Source organism: Cyanistes caeruleus, chromosome 8, assembly GCF_971803275.1.
Source record: "Cyanistes caeruleus chromosome 8, bCyaCae1.hap1.1, whole genome shotgun sequence".
Lineage (NCBI taxonomy): Eukaryota > Metazoa > Chordata > Aves > Passeriformes > Paridae > Cyanistes > Cyanistes caeruleus.
The window spans coordinates 29,825,846-29,848,780 of NC_141708.1; the positions used below are offsets into that span (position 1 = coordinate 29,825,846).

The following is a 22,935-nucleotide window of genomic DNA, read 5'->3' on the forward strand; positions in this document are numbered from 1 at the left end:
CTGTATCTTGAATACAAGATAGATGGCTTACATTCTTTATGCAGAAATCCTGCCAATGCATAGCAACTAGCAACAAATTAATTTCTTTTGCAGCAGTGGGAAGGAAATAAAAAAGAAACCCTGCTTTGCTATGCAAAGCTCAAAAAGGTAAATAGATATTTAAAAAGAAATTAAGGTTACTCGTTCTGAAAGGGTAATCTGTAAGCAAAGAACAGAGGATTAAACATACATTTGCTCTCTTTACAGAATCTGTGTTCCAGCCTTCTCTTAATATATTCAGCTAATTAAGGACTGCAGGTGACCTTGTGGCAGATTCTGAAATCTAGGAATGTCTATTTTTTATTTTATTTTATTTTTATTTCTTTTAATGCTGCCTCTCCCACGGAGCTTAATACAGTCTGTTTCAGGTCAAAGTCTGTTTATGTCAGCAATGTTCATACTACACAACTAAAATGTTTTAATGCAATTATCAACTGAAAATATTGCAAACATTTAATTTCCTTTGATACAGACACAAAAAGCCCTCTGCCTTCATTGCAAATTCTTTTTCATATGAATCACTCTGAGTAATATTTGCTTTAACTTTCGTGTGGTTCTACAAACAGCCTTTATATGGCTGGACTTCAAAGCTGGTAGAAATAAAGGTTAGAAATGTGATAAGAGTAATCTATCATTAGGCATGAAACATTAAACTACTTTTAGTTATAAGACTTAAAACCTGGATAATATAGATTTTTAACTTGCTGCATATTTATTGTGTTTTCAGTTATTTAAGTCAGTTAGCAAGGAGGGACTGTTTGGAAGAGAAATATTTTCCATAGGAACACAGACCACAATTGTGTTTAATTTTTCCTAATATTTAATTTAGAAAAAACTGCAATATGGTAACAGACATCTCATATGTCAAAGTTGAAACACTCTGCTTGGTGTTCCTTGCAGTGTAAAATTAATCTCTTACCAGCATGGTGACCCAAAAGGCAGGTTTTAGTGAAACAAGCATGGGGTGACAGGAGGGGTTTAGGAAGGGAAGAAAAAATCTCCTTCAAATAGCAGGGCAGGGGAAAAAAATAACAGAGGAATGTCAAGGAGCCTGCAACTGACACCCAATGACATGAGCTGATCCAAATGTGTGTATGTGAGAGGGTTCTTTGACCAACATGCCCCATGTCATTGATGGTTCATCCCTGTCACCCCACAGTGGTTTGTGTGGTATCAGATCTGCAGGGGTACATTGCTGAGGAGGGGTGTGCCCATGAGCCCTCACCTTCAGCCCTTCACTCCTCTTTAACATGCTCATGGTCCAAGAGGAGCTGGAGAGGGAAATTGCCATGGCTTTGGAGGACTTCAGCCTGTGCAGCCAATAGAGGCTGAACAGCATTGTTCTTGTTCCTGGTTAGGTTTGTGTACTAACACAGGACCATAAAAATAAGCTGAAAATATGTAATAGTTCAAGACAAACAGGTCAGCCAGAAATAAACTACCATTTAAAATCCAGAATTTTAAATCTTCATGAGCCTGGGAAAGAAGAGGGAGACAGTCTGGGCCCAATTCTGTTCCCACCCAAGCAGTGGGAATTTTAACATTGACAACACAAGACACATCGCCCTTTTCTAAAAATCTAATTTTGTTTCCTTAGGTCCAGCTCTTCCAGCTTGCCATGGATGCTGGCTGCTCTGCACAAGGTGGAATGAGGGGATTCACTTGCTCTTTCCTGGTGGGTTCAGCAACAGCACAGGGACATCAGCCACCTCTGGTCGTATCACCAGGGAGACCTTGACAATGTGGAGAAGGGATCCATTGCATCATGTGGAGTGGGTAATATCCAGATTTACAGCATGTGTGTGGGGCAGGTGGCATCTCTGAGCTGCCTGGCTCTCCCCTCGGTGTCACAAGGGTTTGAAGGATTTGGTGGCTTCCCTCCCAGCTGCCTGCAGGGCAGGCACAGTGGCACAGACCAGGTTCCACCTGGCCAGCTTGAACTAGGGTCTTGGGACCTTTAGATCAGCGGAGCAAAGTTGTGAAAAGTGAAACTGGGGAAGCCAAGCAAAACCCCTCCAGCATGGAGTGGGGAATGGCTCACTCAGTGTTGTCAGAGAGTGAAAAACTGTCACTATTTATGTTTTGGTCAGTAGAAGAAAGCATTACACCCATCCATCCCATTAGTATAAAAAAGCATTGACAACACCATAGTCCCCACCTTACCTTCTCCTGTGCCTCTCCAGAGCACCTGGTCCTGTGCCAGAGGGTTTAATAGATTACCCTGCAAAGCCTGGGACTGTGGCGTTGTGCAAGGTTGCACATTCCCAGGAAGCATATGTGCACAAAGCTGTAACAGACACAGACTAAGGAGCGATGGCCCTGGTTGGCAGTGGTGAGAGGCGCTAATATTGCTGGGAAAGGTGAAAACATAATTGAAACCGTTTTTTTGGGGGGGCATATAGGACACAATGAGGCAATAGCTTCTGAGCAACAAATACCTGTAATTCACCTATCCTGGTCTTACAGACTTTTAATTAGCTCTACAAATTTGCAGAACATGTAAACACCCAGAATGGTACACAACAAACCATTAAACATTAACTTATTGTCAACTAAAAAAAAAAACCCAGTCATGATATTAAAAACATAAGGGGAAAGAGATGCCAAGCTGATGAATGAAGCCAGCTGACTGCTGAGAAGAGACTATGGGGTTTGCTCCATAGCTTTGCTGTTTTCAGTAATCTGACTCACTGAGATATTTTTAGACACAGTAACAAGATCCATTGTTAAGTAATTTTTCATTTGAATTTTTCTCAAATTATGCTGTCCTCTTGGCCTGCAAATTCCTTTCTTCAGCAAGGCAGTGCTGCTCTCCACACCCCAAGGAGGAAGGGGAACTGTGGAGGACTCTGATGATTTGGACCACGTGGTGGAACAAGATAGATCTCAGCATCAGGCTGGCAGGATATTTCCCTTTCTTCAAAGGTCTTCAAACCCAGCAAGACTTTCTTTGATATCTCTCCAAAGGGATTTATCAGCATTGGGGCATACATTTGTTTAGATTGTTCCTGCAGGGTGGGACTTTCAAAGGAGTAAAAGGTTGCCAAGTGCCAAATTCTCACCAAGCTCTCCATAAACATTTCCTTAGCTTCCTTTGGTAATGCTAGCTGTGCTCCCCATTGCTCTGTGCATCCCTGCTGGAAAGGTGCCCAACAGTACCCTCACAATGTGGGCATAAGGGATACAGGAAAGATTGTGACATTTTAAAAAACAAGAGAAAGAACTGGCCTGAGAGGGAGGAAATGCATGAAAATGTGCAGGCTGAGGAGGAAACAAGGAGGAAAAGGGAGACCAAATTCCCTAGACCCATAATTTTTCTTTTTTATTCTTCCTCTCTGTTTATTATTTCTCTCAGGTTTTCCCTGGCATGTTTTAGTTAAAACAAGAGATGAGCATCTACTGAGAGTATGGGCAGAACTCAGGCCCTGCAACCAACTTGTGCTCATGCTCTGGGTTTGAGACACATCAGAACAGACACAGGTGACCTGATGGTGCCAGGCATTAGTCTGTTCCCCCTCAGGGCTCCCATTGGAAAAGCAGATGCTGTGCCCTAGGACAGGGCCACAGGGAAGTTAGGGGTTTGGCAACTGGTTGTCTTATGTACTTTTCATGAAGCAGGGGTTAAGTCCTCCCTGACAGTAATGCACTGCCTCAGAAGTAAGTGGGAGATCTACAGGAAGCTGCATCGAGACATTCAGGCCAGTAACTCCCAAATAACAAATGCACTGATGTCCAGGCAAGGACTGCCAGAGCAATTTGTTCTCCTGCCCTGGGGAAAGGGCCTGATGAGGGCTGTTTGGAGAGGATGTCAGAGAAGGAATTTTTATTTTAAAAGTAAGGCGATACAGAGGCTCTTTCTGATCTGTTATAGGTGAATTAATGGTTTGTGAGCTGCAGCAGGGTTTGTGGTCCCCTGGTTTAATTTTGCAGGCTGAGAAGATCCTTCCAAGTTCTCTAATACCATATTTGTAGTCATGTGCCTGGCTGTTTTTTTAAAATGGTAAGTACCTAGGTTGCTGAGAGCTACAACATGTCTTAAACTTAGTTTCTCCTTAATGCTTGTTGGTTTCCAGGTACAATTTAAGATGTTGATTTTTATCCCCAAGCCCCCATGGCTTGGTGTTGCACAGAAAAGTGGTTCTGCTAGAATTTGTCTCATATCATGAGCTAAGTAAACCTTAGCACATCCCTTCTCATCCTATGTTGATCCAAGGATTAAATGTCAGCTCCCTAATTCAGTGAGGACAGGCACAGACCTGCTGCAGTAGCTCTGCCCGATGCTTCTGAGGAGGGTGAGGCAGAGAGGTGGTAGGGGCCCTTGAGTCCTTGTCTCTTGCAGAGATCTGGAGGGCAGAGGGAAGAGCCTGGAGAGACTCCCATTTTGTCACTGGGGCACTGAACAGGGCCAGCAGCCAGCCTCGAAAGTCCTCAGATCCCAGCCAGGAATGGTTGTTGAAAGTAGTTTCATTAGGTGCTCCTGACTGTAAGTTTTGGGAAATCAGTTTTACTTTGATTTATTTCAAACATTCAGCTACCAAGAATAAAATAAGGACCTCTTGTATGTGTTTTGGAGAGCTAATAAAATGTATTTACATGTCTGCAAAGTCCTTTGCCATGCACAGTTAAATCAGCATTACAAATCTATCTGAACATGGTGCTCTTGCATTAGCCTCCAGATGACATGTAACATGTTTGCAGTTTGATGGCCTTCACTCAAAAGGCTGGCTACAATATTTTTATATTTAGATTTACTTTTTGAGTTTATGGTTGAAAGATTTTGGCTCTGGGCAGCCTTTCCCATGGCTTTTAGCAGCAACACTTGCAGTTATGTTTCACATAATTAAACAGCCAGCAATACTTAATTAAGAAATAAATAATGTCAATAAAGTAGTAAATAATTACATGCAGGCAAACACCAAAGACATTATCCATCAGGCAACAGCTCTGAGCATTAGTTCTGATTAATCAATAATGTTGTACAATAGGATCAGGAATGCTGGCCAGGCCTCTGGGGGGATCACCAACACTTTTCTAAGCAGCAAACATTGTGATTTTAAGCTGAACTTTCAACAGAATCTTTAATTAAAAGTAACAGCCAAGATCTCCTCCAGCAGCATTGCTGTGTTTCTCAAAGCCCACTGAGCAGCTGGAGTTTAAAACAAGACCCATTTAAGGAATTTTCTGTTGCTGGGAAGGTTTCTTGGTATGTATGTCTGTGTTGGTGAATGCCAGTGGGGTACCACGTCCATCAGTGAAGGCACTGTTGGGCTGAGGGTGCTTTGGTGACCCTCCTGGCAAGGAGCCAGTAGTGCCTCCTTGTGCCACCTGGGAAAAATGAGTTTGTGGCTCTGCCTCTAGCAATGTGGCAGAGGGCATGCCTGCTGCACTTGCAGCTGGAGCCCACAGGGCCTCATCCCAGTCTGGGCAGCTCTCAGAGCAAGTGCCTGTTATGTATTTTGTTTCCAAATGTAAATATGGCTGAAATTTCCCACCCATGCTGCAGCTCCTCAGGAATCTGATGCGGGCAGGTTCATGACAAAATCAGGAGAGCCTGGTTCATCCATACTTCCTGGAAGGGGAGCCTTAATGAAGCTTCCAGGAGAAACGGAGTTCCTCCCAGGCATACTGCTCTTCCTGAGTGCTCCTGCCACCAGCCCACTGAATTCTGTGGCACCGCTGTCTACTCGGGCAGCATCCCTGGATTGTGCTGAGAGGTTCCACTGCAATCAGCCAGCCAGAGCATGGGCTGCTTCATTTCCTTTTTATTTTGTTGCAGTGTGGCAAAGGATATAGTTACTGCTACCAGTCCTAAATGTCTCTTGAGAAAGCCGCTTGGGTTGGCACAGTCACTGTATCCAAAACTCACATGCACACCTCGATAAGTCAGTGAAGAAAGATAGAAAGGGCCTCCTGTATGGTATTCCAGAGAGGCTTATTAGAACCCCACCAAAGGCATCCAGTGACAGAAAGACCAAGACTTCCTGCAGTGTCTCAGGTTAAGTATAGGGTCAGGGGTCAATAGTCTCGGGGCACAAGGGTGGCACAGGGGCAAGGCAAAGGTCACTGGCCTATAGGGGATGAGGTAAATTTACCTATTGTTGCATAGCACCATGTCTCATCCTAAGCAGTCAGGCTTTCTTGAAACCTGTGGCAGACTCTTCCAGAGCATCTGCCCAGAAATTCCCCTAGTAGGCTGAAGGGCTTACTAATTTTTTTTTCCCTTCTTTAATATGTAAGAGCTTTACAAGAAGGTAAATCATTGAGAAAGGCTGATCATGGCACCAGATCCCAACTTAGATAAAAGGCCCAAGGTTTTATAGCCATTACCCCATTAAAGGAGAAAGAGAAGAAGGGACAGGAAGGATTTCTGGCATGTCAGGGACAGGTTTCCAGAGTCTGTGCCCACACCTTGATGGTTTGTTCCTCATGAAATCAATTGCTGATGACTTCTTGGCACTGAATAAACAACAGCACCACACTGCTTCCACCATGAATCCAATGCTAGGGACACCTTCCCACCAGCGGAGACAGGAGCGTGAGAAGGGAGTAAAGTGAAGGCTGTAACTCGTCTTGTCACAAACAAAACAGATGTGCAGACCCACTCCTGAAGGGTTACTTTAATTCTCTGAGATGACAGATACACATAGGAATTTTGCAAGTGTAAGGCACGTGGGTTTGTTGAGCTAAAAATGGCAAATCTCTGGAGAGGGATGGACAGGGAAAGCCCTTGGCTCCTGTTTGAGAAATGGAGGTTTGCAGAAGTCAATGGGGGAAACATCCACATGACTTAAAAACTCAAACAATGCCCAAAGACCAGTCTTGAAGCCTATATTCCCAAGCCTTCTCAGCAGGAAAACCAGGAACATAAATCTCACATGATAATTGCTGATAGTGCAACAAACCCCAGAGGGTTTCCTTACCTGCTTCTCAACATGCAGGCACTAGTAAACTCCTGTGTTAACATTAATATTCCTGATAGTCTCTATAGGCTCCTTCTCCCAAATGTGAATCTCCTTAACATCTGTGAACCCAAAGTAAACCCAAAAGTAAATTTGTGGGCATTTAAAGGTTTATCCTGTAAATTGGGGGGCTGCTACCTGCTCACTGTGCTCAGAGCACCTGCCAGCCAGGCATGGTAGCACTGACTGCACTTCTGGGGTCTGGCATGGCAAATGGGTACTGCCAAAACTACACAAATCTGGTAACATCTCAGATAATGCCAAGTGACAATTGCTCACATTTCTCCTTCAAAATCAGCAGATATAATTATGATTTCCTCCCTCCCTTGTGAAGGATATGTGGGGTGTTCCCAGGGGCACAGAGCACACATGTACATTTCTCTGTGGATGCTAAGGCTGGTGAGGACAAATTGACTGTGTTTATTGCAAAATAAAATCCCATTTTCATGTTTTTAAATAATTAATACAGTGTAGATAGCCTATAAAACTCATTGCTTTTCCTTTCCTTAGAAGACAGGAAAGCAATATCAATAAGCCATAGGTAAGGGCAGGATTTGGAGTTATTTTTTTAGTTCTTTGTCACATTCATATCTATGGCAGATATTAATTTGTTCAATGAGATAAATTTAAAAAATACAGAAAAATAATTAGTTTTTGGTATGATACGGATCTCTTTCCAGTAAAGTAGCATTTTAATAACAGATAAGCTATAGAGTAAAGATTTATTCTAGGTCCAATTGTAAAGTACCTTAAATACTACTTTTTCCTAACTGAAATAAGGCTTCTGCAGACCTTTTCTTCCCAAGCAGACAATATTTGGTGTCTTATGCACTGCATAAGATAAGTGGATGATGTTCAGGTATTTCTCTCCAGTCCTGTTATTCCTGCTTTGTTTTATTGAGATGAAGCTCTGGATTCCTAAACCTGGGAAGGGCAGATCTCATCAGGCCTCCTCGTTTCTTTCTGTCCTGAGCCTATGCTTGCCACTGACTCTGCTCAGAATGCATTTTCCCCTGGGTTTTCTGGCAGTTTTGGCAGAGCACGGTGCCCAGCAGCCAGCTCTGGCCTCCCTGTGGCTGTCACCAAGGATCACGCTGTCCTCTGGTTTCACCAAAATTCAGTGAGTCCTTTTTGAAGGACTGCAATTTTTGGATCCGTTTTTATTGCTAAGCTAGGTAAAGCACTTCTCAAAGTCATTATTCAAATGTGGCATATGTTTTGCTGTGAATTTTCAGTAGGGTTTCTTTCCAGTGATTTCCAAAATAAATGAGACTTTGCATAGCACTTTTTTCATATTTAACGTTGCCTTGCTGGCTTTACGGCCAAGGCTTCCTTTTAAAGGCATGTGCATGAGATTATGCAATTGTGGTATCTGGACACCCAGAGTAATTAAAATAAATGAGACTAGGTGTAATGAAGATGAGCCAAAGCATCTGTTTCTCAAGAGGATTTTAGAAAACTCCACCAACACTGTCATCCACAGGGGACAGAATCCATGGTGGTTAGACCTCAGAGATTCTTGTACTTCAGAAATGTGTCCAGCACTCACTTGGATAAGAAAAGGGGGAGCTGCAAAGGAGAGGACTCTCAGGTATGGCAACTATCCCTGCTGCCTAGAAACAGCAGCTGGATAACCCTGTGTGTTTGGCAAAGCTGGACTTGCAGATTAATTCCATTTCCCTTCTAGTGTTTTAGTTTGACGTGTGTACCTGGATAGAGAGGAGGAGGAATGATTTCTGCATCCTCTCCAGTGTTTACCACACGCATCTTGTGTTTATAACCAGTAGTTATTGATGGTAGTGCCTCAGCAGGAGGTGCAGAAATATCCACCCCCCCCCCCCGATGCCAGTGCAAGGGACCACAGTGATCTGGGACACAGGAGCACTGGCTTATTGGGCAGCTTGTCCTGCAAGACAAGAAGGGGACTTCAGGCCATAGAGTTGAGGTACCAGGAGCTATTTTGATTTGTTTCCCTGTCCACTGTCACTTGGCACCAGATGCCAAAAGCTGTCTTCAGGCAAAACCAGGAAGGGGGCAAAGTATGGGGCAGTCCACAGCAGGTTGTCTGCTGAGCTGCCTTGCTTAGGTAGGATGGCTCAAATACAGCTTAGCTAAATGTCAAATATTGCTAAACTGTACTGGATGATTGATTTATCACTGTTGTGACATTAGTAGCTCAGGTAAAGGATGAAGACATGGGAATAACTGCAGAAGAGACTGCTAGTGCTTACCAGGAAACAATCTGCATGCAAAGGAAAGAGCAAGTTGTGGCGGTAGACACACCAGCCATGCAGGTAGTCAGGAATGCTTTCTCTGTGTCCATGTATCTTATCCTAGTGTTGGCAAGAAAGATGTCAATAACTGAGAGATCAAATGTTCTTGCACAAATGAAACTGGGGAAAATGGAAAAGCTCAATACCAAAACAGATGAGCAAGAGTTGTCATAAGCACTTGGGTGTTAGGAAGGCAGTTAAAGTCAGTAAGGTGGTGAAGTCCCCTGCTTCCATTTGATGGCAGGGCAGAAAAAAGCAAAATTTAGCAAAATTTGGCTGGTGCATCCCCTGCCTGGGAAACCCACTTTGCCCTGACTTGCTCCTCAGCAGCACTGACTGGTCCCTCTGAGACAACTGCTTACCACCAAATTTCTTTTAAAAAAGGAATTTTCCCAGGAAAAAAAAAAAAAGACACTACAGCTCAGACCTGTGAAGTGGAAAGAGGTCAGCTTGTTTACTTTAACAAATTTAAATCTGGCACACTGAGAATAACAACTTGCTTTGACCACTGACTTGGGTAAATATGGCCTGGCATTTTTACAATGATATTTCCAGCCCCAGCTATCCCCATCATGCAGGGATACACACACACACATACACACACACACACACACACACACACACACACACACACACACACACACATGTATATTTTCACTAAGAATAGTTGAGGTAAATTATTTGACAGGAACTGGATGTGAAATGGCTGGTGTGGATTTCCTGTGCTATTTGGGAAGTGAAGCCCATCTAAAGTCCTACCAGGCAATGTCCCCTTCCAAGCTTTATGATTATAAAAAAAATAGTTTGGTCACATTTAGGAACATTTCCAGTGGAGAATTTTTTTCAGGATTTGGTGAGAAGGCAGCTATTTTTAGCAGGTAAATTAGCATATTTTCTGAAGTGATCCACACAGGAAAGGATAGCCAGGGATTGCTTGCCGGACAGTATCAGCGTTCCGGCTTTGAAATGACAATTCAGCCCCTGTAACATGAGATGAAATGATCTCCATTGCCTCGGCTCCCTCTTTCTTCCACAGCCATCCACACTACCACCACACGTAACAAGACATAATTTACATAAGTAGAAGACTGCTCTGAGCCAATATACGAGTTGTGCCTGATTGAATACTGCCATTTCAGAGCCACCATCTAATCACATTTTTCAGGCTGCGTGAACAAAATAATGTTGTTATAATTACACAGAGTGTTTGTGTGTATGTGCGCATGTGTATTATATATATATAATGACATTAGGATGATAATATAGCTGTTTCTATTAGCTCTGTGGTATTAATAAGGTATGACAGAAAGTTATTTGATACCATTTGAAATCCCACTTGCATTTTCATATTGCTCTCAGATGTAATTCAGGGACTTGATTTTTATGAGTTATGGCTCTGATGTCACTTGTATTTTTGCCCGTAATAGGTCCCACTAGAGCAAGATTCATCAAACTCAATTAACAGCATCTGAAAAGTGTATTTGGTTAGCAACTGATCAGGGAGAAATGGTGTGGGCTCTGTTTTAGCTGACCCATCACTCTGTGCCATTAGATGAAACCAGCTTTGCAGGCAGCAGTTAGCAGCCACTGCAGCTCATTTACTGTGAGAGTAAAGCAACTATTTTGGGGGCTCCTCAGCTGTTGGTTCTTTCTGTCCCATGGCTGCACACCTTGTTATTTGTCTCAGAATACTCTGCAACCATCTGGACACCCTTCTTTCTGCATCTGCAGGTGATCTGTCCCATCAGTCACTATTTTATCTGTGAACATCTTGATATAATCAGTGATGATTATTTTCTTCAAAATAATTTATTTTATTTAAGCAGCTTCATCTGGGAGCCCTGAGGCAATGGGGTGCTCATTCCAGGCATGCTGCTAGCTATGGGGAACTTAAAAACACAATGCCAGGGCCACAAAAAGAAATGCAGGGTAAATTAAAATAATTTATAATTACATATAAATTATAATTATAATATAATAATGCACATATGAATTTAAGACTGGGGTTTGAAAGCTAATCTCATGTAGGGTTTTCTGTTCGGTTTGGTCACTTATTTGGGCTGGTGGATCTTTTGAAGGGAAGATAAATGCTCTGACTCCTGGTATTATTAATGGTTTGAGCCGATGATTTGTACATCTGATCTAAAGGGCTCCCAAAGTGAGAGACTGGTCCCAAAACCTGCTGAAGTGAACATGGAGCCTCATGGCAATTTCACAGGGCTTTGCACCCCATTCGGTGTACTGAGTGGGAGCAGGGGCTGACATCACCCTCACAGCCCCTGCTCCTGCTGTGACTCCGTCTCCCACCCTCCTGAACACTCGGCATAAAATTTCTCCATGTCTTAAAATCCTGGAAGAGAAAAGCTGTGAGTAGAGAATCAGTAAGTGAACTGGAGCCTTCCAGCCCTGTTGGCTGCCCCCACACCCTGTGCAGGCACAGCCCCATTGCAGCATGGATCAGCCTGTGCTCCCTTCCAAGCACAAAGCTGGGCTTCAAGACTCCAGTTGCTTCCTGTCTCCCAACATGCCTGACCACAACTATTTTTAATTGTAAGGCATGAAAATAAAGTTATTGAATAAATTAATGCTTCAGATGCTTTTTAGTTCAACTTTGGCTGTTTATTAGGACAACCCTTATTTTGGCTTCTATGCAGTCATTTCCAGCTATCACTCTGTTTGATCCCCATCTTATTTTCTTGGTAATCTACTGATCTTCTGTTGTTATCGTTGCTGTGTTTTATGGTTTTGCATTACTTTATTGACTCAGTATACTGTAGACTGCTTTTTTTTTTTTTTTTTTACCTCTTCACTGAAAATAGCCTTTTATGAGAAGCTTAAGCAAAAGCCTGGAATGTCCAAAAGAAGGCACAGCAAAATTACAACATTTTGCGCATTTATTTTGGCCAGAGAAAGTTACAAAATATTCTTATGAAGAAACTTATTCAGTGCCTGCAGGACAAAATCCAACTTTTGATAATACATGGATTTTAAATTTCTGCAATAAACAGGCTCTCTATTTTTTAATTTATTACTTTGAAGTATAAAGAGCTTTTGGGGGGGAGGGGGAAGACTCCTATAATATTTGTGTCAGAGCAATGATAAGTACACATACTGTCACTGCTGGGAATATGTACTCCTCTGCACTGCCACAGCCTCTATTGCTATCCCATTCCAAATGCTACCAATATTAGAAACTTAAACAGGATGCTGATGGTCCTACCAGCCAGCAGCACCGGATGAAGTGACACCAAGGGCTGGGGGCTGGAGCTATGGGGATAGAGGATGAACCCTCCTTTTGTTCATGCTGGGCCCCTTCTCCTGCCTCATGGACGAGCTCCTCTACAGCTGAAGGTTAGTTGTGGTTTTGCAGGAGCTTGGTACATGAAGTAGTGACTTGGGTCATCCTGTATAACTGCTGTCTTGCAGCATGATACATGGATGGATAATCATCCCTCTGCTGAGAGGACCAAAGCATACTGTTACCTGGTAATTCAGCTTCACCGCCTTCTTCATAGTGATTATAACACCATGGCTTGGAGGGATGCTTGGAGGAAGACTGGCTGGTGGGAAGGATGGGGCTCTGCAACTATCAGAGCTGTGAGTGATGTTTCATGCAGTAGGGATGAGCTAGATGAGTAGGGATGAGGCTGGCTCAGAGGCTGCCAGCAGTGCCTGGGCCCCAGCTTCTGGGTAGAAGCAGAGGGATTTGGGCACAAATGGAGATAGGAAGTGCTCTTTGCTACTTGATTATATATTGTGGGAAAGGAGCAGCCCTACCTGCCTGAGATAAAGGAAACAAACAAATACAAACTTGTTTGTGCTTAAAATATTGTAACAATTGTTTGAGGACTGTTTTATCTGTGTGAGAATATAACCCTGATTAAACATGCCAAGGCCAGTGAAAACAAAGGTGAATTGCTGAAGAAATGTGTGATATTCTGGCCAGAAGTTCACTGGGGGTGAAATGGAGCAGCACTCCCTGTTTTGCAGGGATGTGTCAAGGTGTGGGTCTTACTTGCATCATCTCTGATACCTGTCCAGCCCCTGACAAACATCCTCCCCTGCAGGGGACTGAGCTCCCAAGCACAAAGTGATGAGATTTTAGTGGTCAAAAGGGCTGCTATTTGCAGGTCTCCTGAGCTGTTCTTCTGAATTTGCCCATGCAAGCTGAGCTGGCGCTGGATGGAAGCTACACCTGCTGGCTTCCTGCCGTCCTCAACAAGCATCCCAGGCTGTCCTCGGTGCTCTCAGTGTTCTCACCACTGTACAAGCCGTGAGGCCACAGACCGGACAGGCACTCAGGGCATCTCAAAAGGATGAACGGCAGGAAAGGGTCTTACAAACTGTAAGAATTTGGTGATTCCTCTAGAAGAACCAGCAGAAAATCAGCCTGCCCCTGGAGAAGCACCAAGCATCCCAGCAGGCTTGAGCGCTGAAATTGTCAAGGTCACCTCACCTTCATGGCACCGGTGTGAACCTTACCCAATTGCCCGGGGCCAAGCGAGCCCTGCGCCTCGCATAGGGGTTCCCGCCAGCGAACATCACTGCTTGCAGCGGGGTGAGCCCCTCGGTCCCAGCGGGATTAGTGCACCGGCCGTAGCCCGCGGTCCCGCCCCGCCGCCCGCACCACGGCCGAGGCAGCGACAATCCGCCAGGGGGCGCCCCGGCCGCACCGCCGCCGCCCGCACTTGTTGCTGCCCCCCGCGGCGCGCGCTGTGTCGTGATGCACGCGGCGCTGACGTCACTGCTGGCGTCATTATTAACGATCTTATTTATTTATTTGCTCGTTTGTTTATTTGCTTGTTTAATTATTTTTTTATTTCCGTTTCACGGCGCCACGTCGGGGCGGCTCCGAGCCTTTGCCCGCCCTTGCCCCTCTACCCTTGGGATCAGGGCCTGCAGGGGGGGCTTGGGAGGGGAATAAGCCAAAAATGGGGAAGAAAGTGCCTCTGCTGAGGAAAGAGGGGTGACGGGACTTGGTTCCCGCGGAGCCACTTGGCAGTGCTCTCTCCCTGCCCCGCGAAGCCGCGGTTGGCTGCGCTGGCGCGCAATAATGGAGCCCCCGGCGAAAAGGGCGAAGAGGACACAGTCCCCCCAGAATGACCCACCCGTCCCTGTCCGGGGTTGGGTGGATGGGGGCTCAGCGGGCGCGGGGAGCCGCGCAGCCCACTGGGCGCAGCGGTATCTATCTGCGGGGACGCAGCTCCTAGAGCCCCGATGGGAACTTTCAGTGCCCGGCGTTGCGGGGCGGCACTTGCGGCGGTGCCCGCCCCTCTCGCCGACCGGGACTCCCCGCGGCTGAGGCTCCCGGCGGCGCCCCGAGCTGCCCGCCCCAGGACAGCGGAGGCTGCGCGGGACGCGCAGAGTCGGCCGTTTCCCCCGACGTGGGGTGCCGCCGCGGGGGGCGGGCGGGGCGCAGGTAAAGGGCCGCCCCTCTCCGCGGGGCACGCTGCCACCTGTCCGCCGCCCCGCGCCCTTCCGCGCCCGCGGAGCCATCGCCCGACTGGCACATGCAGCTGCTCGCCCATGTCCGCGAGCGCAGAGAGAGCGCGCCCATCAACGCCGCCGCGCTCCCCCTCCCCCCGCGCTGTCTGTTCTGGCCGAGCCGCGTCCCTCCGCGCAGCGCCATGAATATTGATGTGTTTATATAATCGATAACCCACTTTCCACCCCTTCCTGGGGAACAGCGATAAATAAATTAGGGACGCGCCGCCCGCCCTCCGCGGCCGCCGGGGAGGCGACAAGGGGGAGCAGCCCCCACTCGGCTCTCCGCGGCTGCCGGGGGTGGGAGCGGGCTCGGGCGGTGGGAGCGGGCGGTCCCACCGGGCGCGCGCGGACGAGCAGCGCCCCTCGCGCCGCAGGAAATGGTCTTTATATTAGACATATACGGGCAGGTCCTGTCAGATCCGCAGCGCGCCCGCCCGCCCTTTCGGCCCCCCAAAAATCGCCGAGTGCGGACAGGAGCCCCACCGCCGCTTCGCCGCCTCCGCGCCGCCCCCCCGAGGCCGGCCGCCGCCCCACGGCATTTTTGTCGGACCGGGGCGGGCGTCGGGGGCCCGGCCGGCGTCGGGCGGCGCCGGCGGCGGGACGCGGCAGGGCGGCGGCGGGGCGGCGGAGCCGGGGGGGGGCGGCGGGGGGGGCGTCGCCGCGCGCGGCGGGGCGGGAGGCCGCGGTGGCGGCGGGGCGGCGCGGGGGCGGCCGCAGCGGGGGGTGGCGGGCGGCGGGGCCGGCTTCGCCCTGCCAGGACCTGCCGGGCTCCATTCACGCCAACAAGTTTGGGAGAATGTTGAGTTCAATCGCGCCGGAGCCGCGATGGAGCGCAGCGCACTGCAGGTACCGCGCCGCCCCGCGCCCCCGCCCCGCCCCGCGCCCCCCGCCGCTGCGGAGCCCCCTCCCTCCCTCCCGCGCTCCCCTCCCGCCGCCCTCTTCCTCCTCCTGCCCCTGCGCGGCGCGGCGCGGCGCGGAGCCGGCGCTGATGCCGCTGCCGTGTTGTTGTTCCCCGCAGTGGGTCGGCGCCCCGTGCGGCTCGCACGGCCCCTACGTCTTCTACAGGGCGTTCCGCTTCCAGCGCCGCGGCGGCGGCCGGGCGCGGGTCCTCTCCCTCGGCGACTTCTTCTTCGTGCGGTGCCGCGCGGAGGAGCCCGCCTGCATCGCGGAGCTGCAGCTGCTCTGGGAGGAGCGCACCAGCCGGCAACTTCTCTCCAGCGCCAAACTTTATTTTCTCCCCGAGGACACCCCCCAGGGCAGGACCAGTGACCATGGCGAGGTGGTAAACGCAGCGCCGGCCCCCCCTTCCCCAGGGCCCGTCCCCATCTGCATGCCCGGGCTCGGCTCCCCGCTCTGCTGGCTCCCCCCACCCCCGTCCCCCTCCCCGCCGTGCGTGGCTGGGCATCGCGAAGGGGCCGCGCCGTCGGGGCGCACCGGTGCGCACTGACCGGGAACTTGTGCGGGCGGGGGGAAGGAGGGAGGGGGACGGGGTGCTGGGCAATCCCGGCCCGGCGGGCAGCGGAGTCTGTGCGGGGCTCACCCTGTCCTTCTGCTTCTTTAACAAAAGAAAAACAACCCCAAAAAAGCCCAAAACCAAAACACACGGAAAAGCAGGGGGAAAAAAAAACACGTTGGGGGAGATTTCGGTACTGTTCGGGGCTTTTTTTAAGTATTCGATATGTTTAAGAGGGCGGAAATTACGAAATGGAGGGAGATCAAACGCTCTCTTGCTGGCAGGGACGTGTTGAATAAAGTGATAAATGACAGGTACGGGAATAATACATTCAAATAACTTGCAGATATGCCTGGGCGTATTTCGGAGCCGCCGCGCTCTCGGCGCAAACGCGCTGCGCTCCGGCACCCTCCGCCGGCGGCCGCGCAGCCCGGGATGGGGCCGTGCGGCCCCGCCCCAGCCCCTAGCCCTCCCGTTATCTGGTTTTCAAATTCATTGCTTCAGTTTGAGGTCTGGGGTGGGGGACGGGTGAGGTACCCAGGCAGGGGGCTGCGGGGATGGAGACCAGGCGGGAGGGGGACGAGATGTTTTGGGGTAACTTCTACTGGAGATGCCGAGGGGGTGGGTCCAAGGGGGGGTTGTCCACAGCGTGGCTGTAGGTGCCGGCGTAGCCGTGTACCCGCACACACGTGTACGCAGCCGAAACGCGTTTCAGAGCCACGTTCGCTCGCTTCCACCTCTTCACTTTAATTTTCTGTGCGTGCCGCTGAGATAAGGGAACCTTTTCCTAAGAATCAGCGAGATGACAGTGAGCAATGGATGCTCTGAAATTGCCCGTGGTGACTATTTAAAACTGTGCCTCTGCGTGTCTTGTGTGTGTGTAAAATGAAAGATATTTGGAAGGGAGGGGGGCGGGGAAAGGGACACAAATCATTTTAATACGCCTTAATGATCAGCTCATATTACTGTGGTAGGAACATCAGAGAAAATTAGTCCTACCATTACGAGTAAAACATTGCTCCGGTACGAGAGTTCGTAGCTACATGTACCTTCCTAATAATACGCACAATTTTATTTATTTTTACATGCAAACACCGCTAGCAATTAGCCGTGTGATTATACTCATGCATTTCATTGTGGTTTTAACTGATGTCATTCTGCATTATTCAAGCATATGAAAACAATTTTCAATTAAGATAATGGCACGCCTTGAAATTATGCAAATGCTGGTCGTATTGTGTAGAATAATTATGACAAATGTAAAGCAGGTAAAAAGTTTCCTAATGCAGTTGTGTTTTACACCCCGGTGATGTCATTTCCCCTCTGGCCGAAGTTAGTCATTCATTAGCAGAGTAGCAGCAGCAGCAATAGCAACAGCTCTGAGTGATACTTCTCTGGCAGGGAGCCTACAGAAACCAGCGCTGAGAGCCAGGGCCTAGGGAGGGCAACATAACACTCCCATTAAGAAATGTACTTTGTTTTCATTTACTCCATTAACTTGTTTATAGACATAGGAATGATTTTTTATTATTGATTTTTAATAGTTTGGAACAATCCAAACAGTGCTTGAGGATGTGCAGGCAGCAGAGAGACAGAAGGCTGTGTGCTGGCTGGGTGGGGGTAACTGCTCTGACTGGGGTGAAGGGGCAGCTGTTTCCCCTTGGCACACCAAGGTCCCGGGCCCTTTGGTAAGTGATCCATATTGATCCCCAGATGGGCAGCAGGGCCTCCTGACTCTGGACAGGGCTCCTTCTGCAGGAGGAGATGTGTCTCTTGAGTCAGATGCAGCTTACAGCCATTAGAGGGGACCTAATTTATGGTGTGGGACTGCTGATGGGATAAAATACCTCATCTTGCATTCAGTGGGTAGGGATGGAGTGAGCCCGTGCTTAAGCATGTATTGCAAATCTGTGGTGTCCAAGGCAAAGGGTGGCAGGAGTGCTTGCTGTCACTGAAATTGTTGGTGAGGGTAGCAAGTGGCTGAATTGTAGTCTTGTGATCAAACCCACCAGAGATTTAGGCACAGTCTCCAGCAGCTACCTGCGCTAGTGGCATGATTAATAGAAGCAGCTGGCTGCCTGTTTTCCCTAATAGCAGCACTGACACTATGACAGTATTCAGCTAGTGGCTGTGAGAAGGGAGGAGAAGCAAGGAGGGATGTAATGCTTCTGTTACTCAGAATTTTCTGATGGCGTATTTTATCTGATTGCCAAATGTTTCAGCTAATCAGCAAGAAGTGTAAATATAAGTCTTTTTATAGCTAGCTGAATTCATCATCCAGATTGAAATATAACCCTGACTGCTGCTAAAACTGGATGTTTCCATGCACTGCCCAAATCCAGTTCAGTTCAAGCCCAGGTGTGCTTCTACTTCAGTACTCTTCTCTCCACCTAAGGATCAGCATCCCCATCACCAGAGTGGAGAAACTCCCTTTCAGTGCCAGGAGCTGGCCAGAGATTGTCTCCCAGGGAGTCTCAGTGGATGTTGAATGTGGAACGGGGCTACTCACATGCAGCAGGTGTGCGTGCTTCTGACCCTGATGCTCATTGCATCCCAAGGAGACATGCCTGGAGAGGCTGAGACCAGCTCTGGCATCACACTCAGACCAGGGGTCTTGCTGCACAGGAACAATAGACTCACTTTTGTAAGAGCAACAGGGCCTGTGAGGCCACTGTTACATGAACTGGAAGAGTTTTGTGCTACTTCACTGAAAACTTTGTTGCTGCTTTTAAAACACTCTAGCCTGGGGACGCTGCTTCCCATCTCACCATTAAGCCCAGACACTGTGGCAGGTTCAACGCTGGCCAGAGAGCAAGAGCACCCTTCTCTGTCTTCCCTGCAGCAGGGGAGAAGTGATTCTCCTCCATCCCTACAGGGCCATTGCCAAAACAGTCTTTTGCTGGAGGAAGTCACCACCTTCCCTTGATTTTCTTATTCACTCTGGTCTGGTGCAGTCCCCTGTGTCACCTTCTGCATGGAAGAACTCCTTGGTGGCAGGTACCTCACACAAGGGTCAGAACAGGATGTTTGGAGGCCTATGAAGATCCAGAGAGAGCACCTTTAAGGGCACCCCATTCTGTTTGAAACAGTTTCATGGGGTGCATGGGGTAAGCAGGCTTTTGCTGGCACCCAAGTGTGAGAAGCTGTGTGGTGTCAGAAAGTGCCTGCCTAGTCCCCTTGTGCAGTGCCCTGCTCCTCTGGTGTTCAGGGGACATGAGCTGGGCTCACCCTCCAGCCCACAGGGTCTTGGCCAAAGCCTTCTCCAGCTCATTTACTGCTATCTGCTCCAAGGGGTGATGGGGGGTTGTGGAATGACTGACCTTTGCAACAACAGTTGTAGGGGAAAATGCTTGTTAGTGCCTTGTGCTTTTGTGTTTTTAAAGGTGTTGGTATTAATTAGACTAGGCTTAAAAATATATCTCAAAGTTGATACTCATTAAATCCAGGAATGGTATTTGATGTGATGCATACATCAAATACCTAATTAATTCCTAATAAATCAATTCCTAATAAATCCTAACCAAGCAACTAATTAATTTTGCATGGTATGACATTCCTGGCATTGCCCTGCATCATGGTGAATGCTGCTTCCATTGAGGCTGGACTGTCAGTGGGGATCTGCCTTTGGTTCATTCATCAGGAGCAGAATTTACTAGGAACTCATGTTGATTTCATCTCTTCTCCCAAACTGGGGATCTGATGCAATACTTTTCTCCTTGCAAATAATCCTTACTCATGCACGTAATTTACATGAGTAAGCATTGCTCATACAGAGGAGAGGAGAGAGCTAGTTTCCTGTAATTATTTCCCTAAAAGTATTTTGCATTTTCAGACTAACTGGGGGAAAGGAAAAAACAGAAGTCACTCTATAAATGTGTGTCATTTATAATTGCTGAAGAGATTCTTCCAGAAAGTTAAGGGAATCAGTGAGTTTGTTCTCTCTTTATTTCAGGATAGATGCTGACAGCATCCCTTGAAAGCCTGATTCATTTTGTAGGGGCTCTCCTACCCCAGTGCATAAAGGTAGCATAAGCTGGCCCAGGCATCGTGTCTTATACCAACAGTGCTTTATGGCCACCCCCCTAGAAAAACGTGCTACTCCCTTTGCACAGTAATAGATTTTGGTTTCTTTACAGACGTAGGATTCTGTACACTCTTATTTGAAATAAGAATAGCCCCATTTTAGTCTCCACGGTCTGTGCCTTATGCTTGTATCTGTCAACACTAGTAATGGCAACACGTTTCAAACATGCAGATTATGATTATTAAAGGGTGCTTTAAAAATCATGCTAATAGCATCAATCTCCAATGTACACTTGTTCAAATTAATTCAGCTTTAGAAATCAGGCACACTGTAATAGCAATGTTAGAGAAATGGCATTTGTCATAAAATATCGTGGGTTTGGTAATTGCATATCCACTCTGTATATTTTTATCTCTCTCACCACCAGTAGTATATGCTGGCAAAGAAAGGAGAGGGCAATGATATTACTCAGAGAAGCCACATGTTGGTAGCCATTAGCCTGCAGTCTGGAATATCTGGTCATTTAAGACAGGTTCCTTTAAAAAAACCAAACAACTTTTTATTTTATTTCCGTTCTTTCCCTCCCCTTCCCTGTGTATTCAGACTAAAATACACCCACTGCTTTCCAGAGTTGCTGTTCCCAGTCTGATCAGTGGCACTAAACATTAAACTCTTGTCTTTGGAGAATAATAGGCCTCACATGGTACACCCTCAAGCATGTTGAGATACTGTGCAGGCTGGAAAATAAAAATGTTCTAATTGTGTCTTTTAAATAAGCATAGGAATGAATTAATTAGACTATATTTTGTCTTCAGTTGCTTAGTTACACAATAGTATTCCTAAGTGCAAGTAAGATAAATTGGCTCTTTTTATGCTGTTTGTCCCTTAATCATAATTACTGTATTGCTCAGGAGAGTAACACATACATAGATTTTGCATTTTTAATAATATTCAAACAATATGCGAATGATATAGAAAGTATGTTCTGGTTCAAGCTCTTGTATACTTTTATTCGGGAAGAAGTTCTACTGCTATGGAAGCAATATTTGCATTAGTTGCTCAGAGAAGTAGTTCTGGGAAATACATAATTGAAATATTCTTGCAATGCTTGTTCTAGCCCTTTCATATGCATTCAAAATAACAATGCCATAAGTCTCTGAACAGTCATCCACTCTTGATTTAAAAGCATTTTTTTCTTTGTGTGTGTGTTTCTGTGTGTGCAGTGTGGGTTCACACCCAGCGTTAACCCTGCACAGCCTAGACTCGCATGATTCATAGTGTTGTATCAAGTTGAGATTTTTATTTCTAGCTAAAATGCAGTCAGAAGGTCAGATGAACATCGGCATTTTATGGCATTAATCCAATGACCTTAATGCTTGGCAGGCATCCATGTTTCTATGCAAAGGTGCCAGGGTTACAGATAATAAGAGTTTGTTTTCATTTTCTGGATATTTTAATCTTTTTTTGAGAAGCATTGCCTCAGATTTGGGGGCTTGGGGCTACTCCCAGGGGCCAAAACTTTAATGTCTTACTGGGTTGTTGAATGTTAGCTGCTAATGATGGGCAGATTGATACAGATACTGAACAATGGAAGGTTCTGGCAAGAAACCCCCTAGACATGCTCAGTGGATGTATGTGAAAATTGGCTCCATTGTTCTGCTTTATGAAAAGCAAGTAAATTATTTACAGATATTTGCTAATTAAAGCACATATTGTTTTACCAGCACAATAGAACACAATATAACAAAAGACAAAAGAATAAGCTTGCATAATTTAAACCTGCTAATGCCATGTACTCCTTGTTAAGAAAAAATATAATTATGTAATCTATGAGGAAAGCTTCTAGTACTGTAACTGTAGTAGACAAAATTAGGAATGAATTGCTTGTCAGCTTGCCTAAACTAAAACAGCTCTTTGCGATCTGTGAGCTATCTGATGGGAAAACATTTTGACTGAAGCCTATTTTCTATTTGGTCAAAAGTTCTATCTGCAGTGACAGATATAAATTCAATTTGAACCTCTGGCTGGGAGTGGAAGGAGGGAGAATAAACACCCCAGTCACAAAGGAGGAGGTTCACATAGAAATGTTATGTCTAACTGCTCACAGCCATCCCTCTGTGCACCCATCTACACCCCACTTCTGGCCCCAGTGTACCAGTACCCCAAAAAGCATCCTACGGGGACGTGGTGTTCTGCCCCAGGCTGTTTTGCATGTCTCGCTTTGGAATTACTGAGTCATGTGGAAAATGCTGCTTGCTAATACAAGGGAAAGGAAAAACCATAGGACTTCACATGCTTTAGCCATGTCCTTTGACTTTTCTCTTGGTTTTTTTCTCTTGCTTTTGGGCTCTGGCAGAAGGGATGAACACATCAGTGTGAGTTTCAGACAGCTCTGTGCAGCTGCACTTAGGCTGGGGAAATACCTGTCATCTGAATTTAACAAGATCATTATAGCCCTTTAAAGTAATTAGGAAAGGATTAACAGATGAAAGGTTCTGCTATGGCCAAAATTCTCTGGTGTGCCAGGTAAATTCCTGATCTATGCATGTTTCCCTTCTCAAAGTTTTCTCCATAGGTTCATGGGTGGAAAGCAGTGGTCTCCGTAGGTCCCTGTATGTGGACACCTCTGGGATACAGGTCCAGACCCCAGTGGTCAGTTGTGCTCCACAAATACTTTTGGGACACCTGTGTCTGCCCTGG

At 46.9% G+C, this 22,935-nt stretch overlaps 1 protein-coding gene across 7 annotated transcripts in view; it reads left to right on the forward strand.

Moving 5' to 3' along the window:
* Positions 1–15,465: 15,465 nt before the first annotated feature.
* ARID5B (AT-rich interaction domain 5B) overlaps positions 15,466–22,935 on the forward strand; it is a 119,542-nt gene continuing 112,072 nt past the window's right edge. For 2 of the 7 annotated variants that reach the window (XM_086899783.1, XM_086899785.1), the window contains exon 1: positions 15,682–16,037. In XM_086899783.1, the coding sequence (XP_086755909.1) occupies positions 15,747–16,037 (291 nt within the window). In that variant the 5' untranslated portion in view covers positions 15,682–15,746. Of the gene's footprint in view, positions 15,605–15,681; positions 16,038–22,935 lie in introns of those variants that run through there. The other 5 variants (XM_086899784.1, XM_086899787.1, XM_086899788.1 and 2 more) reach the window with 5 other exon arrangements.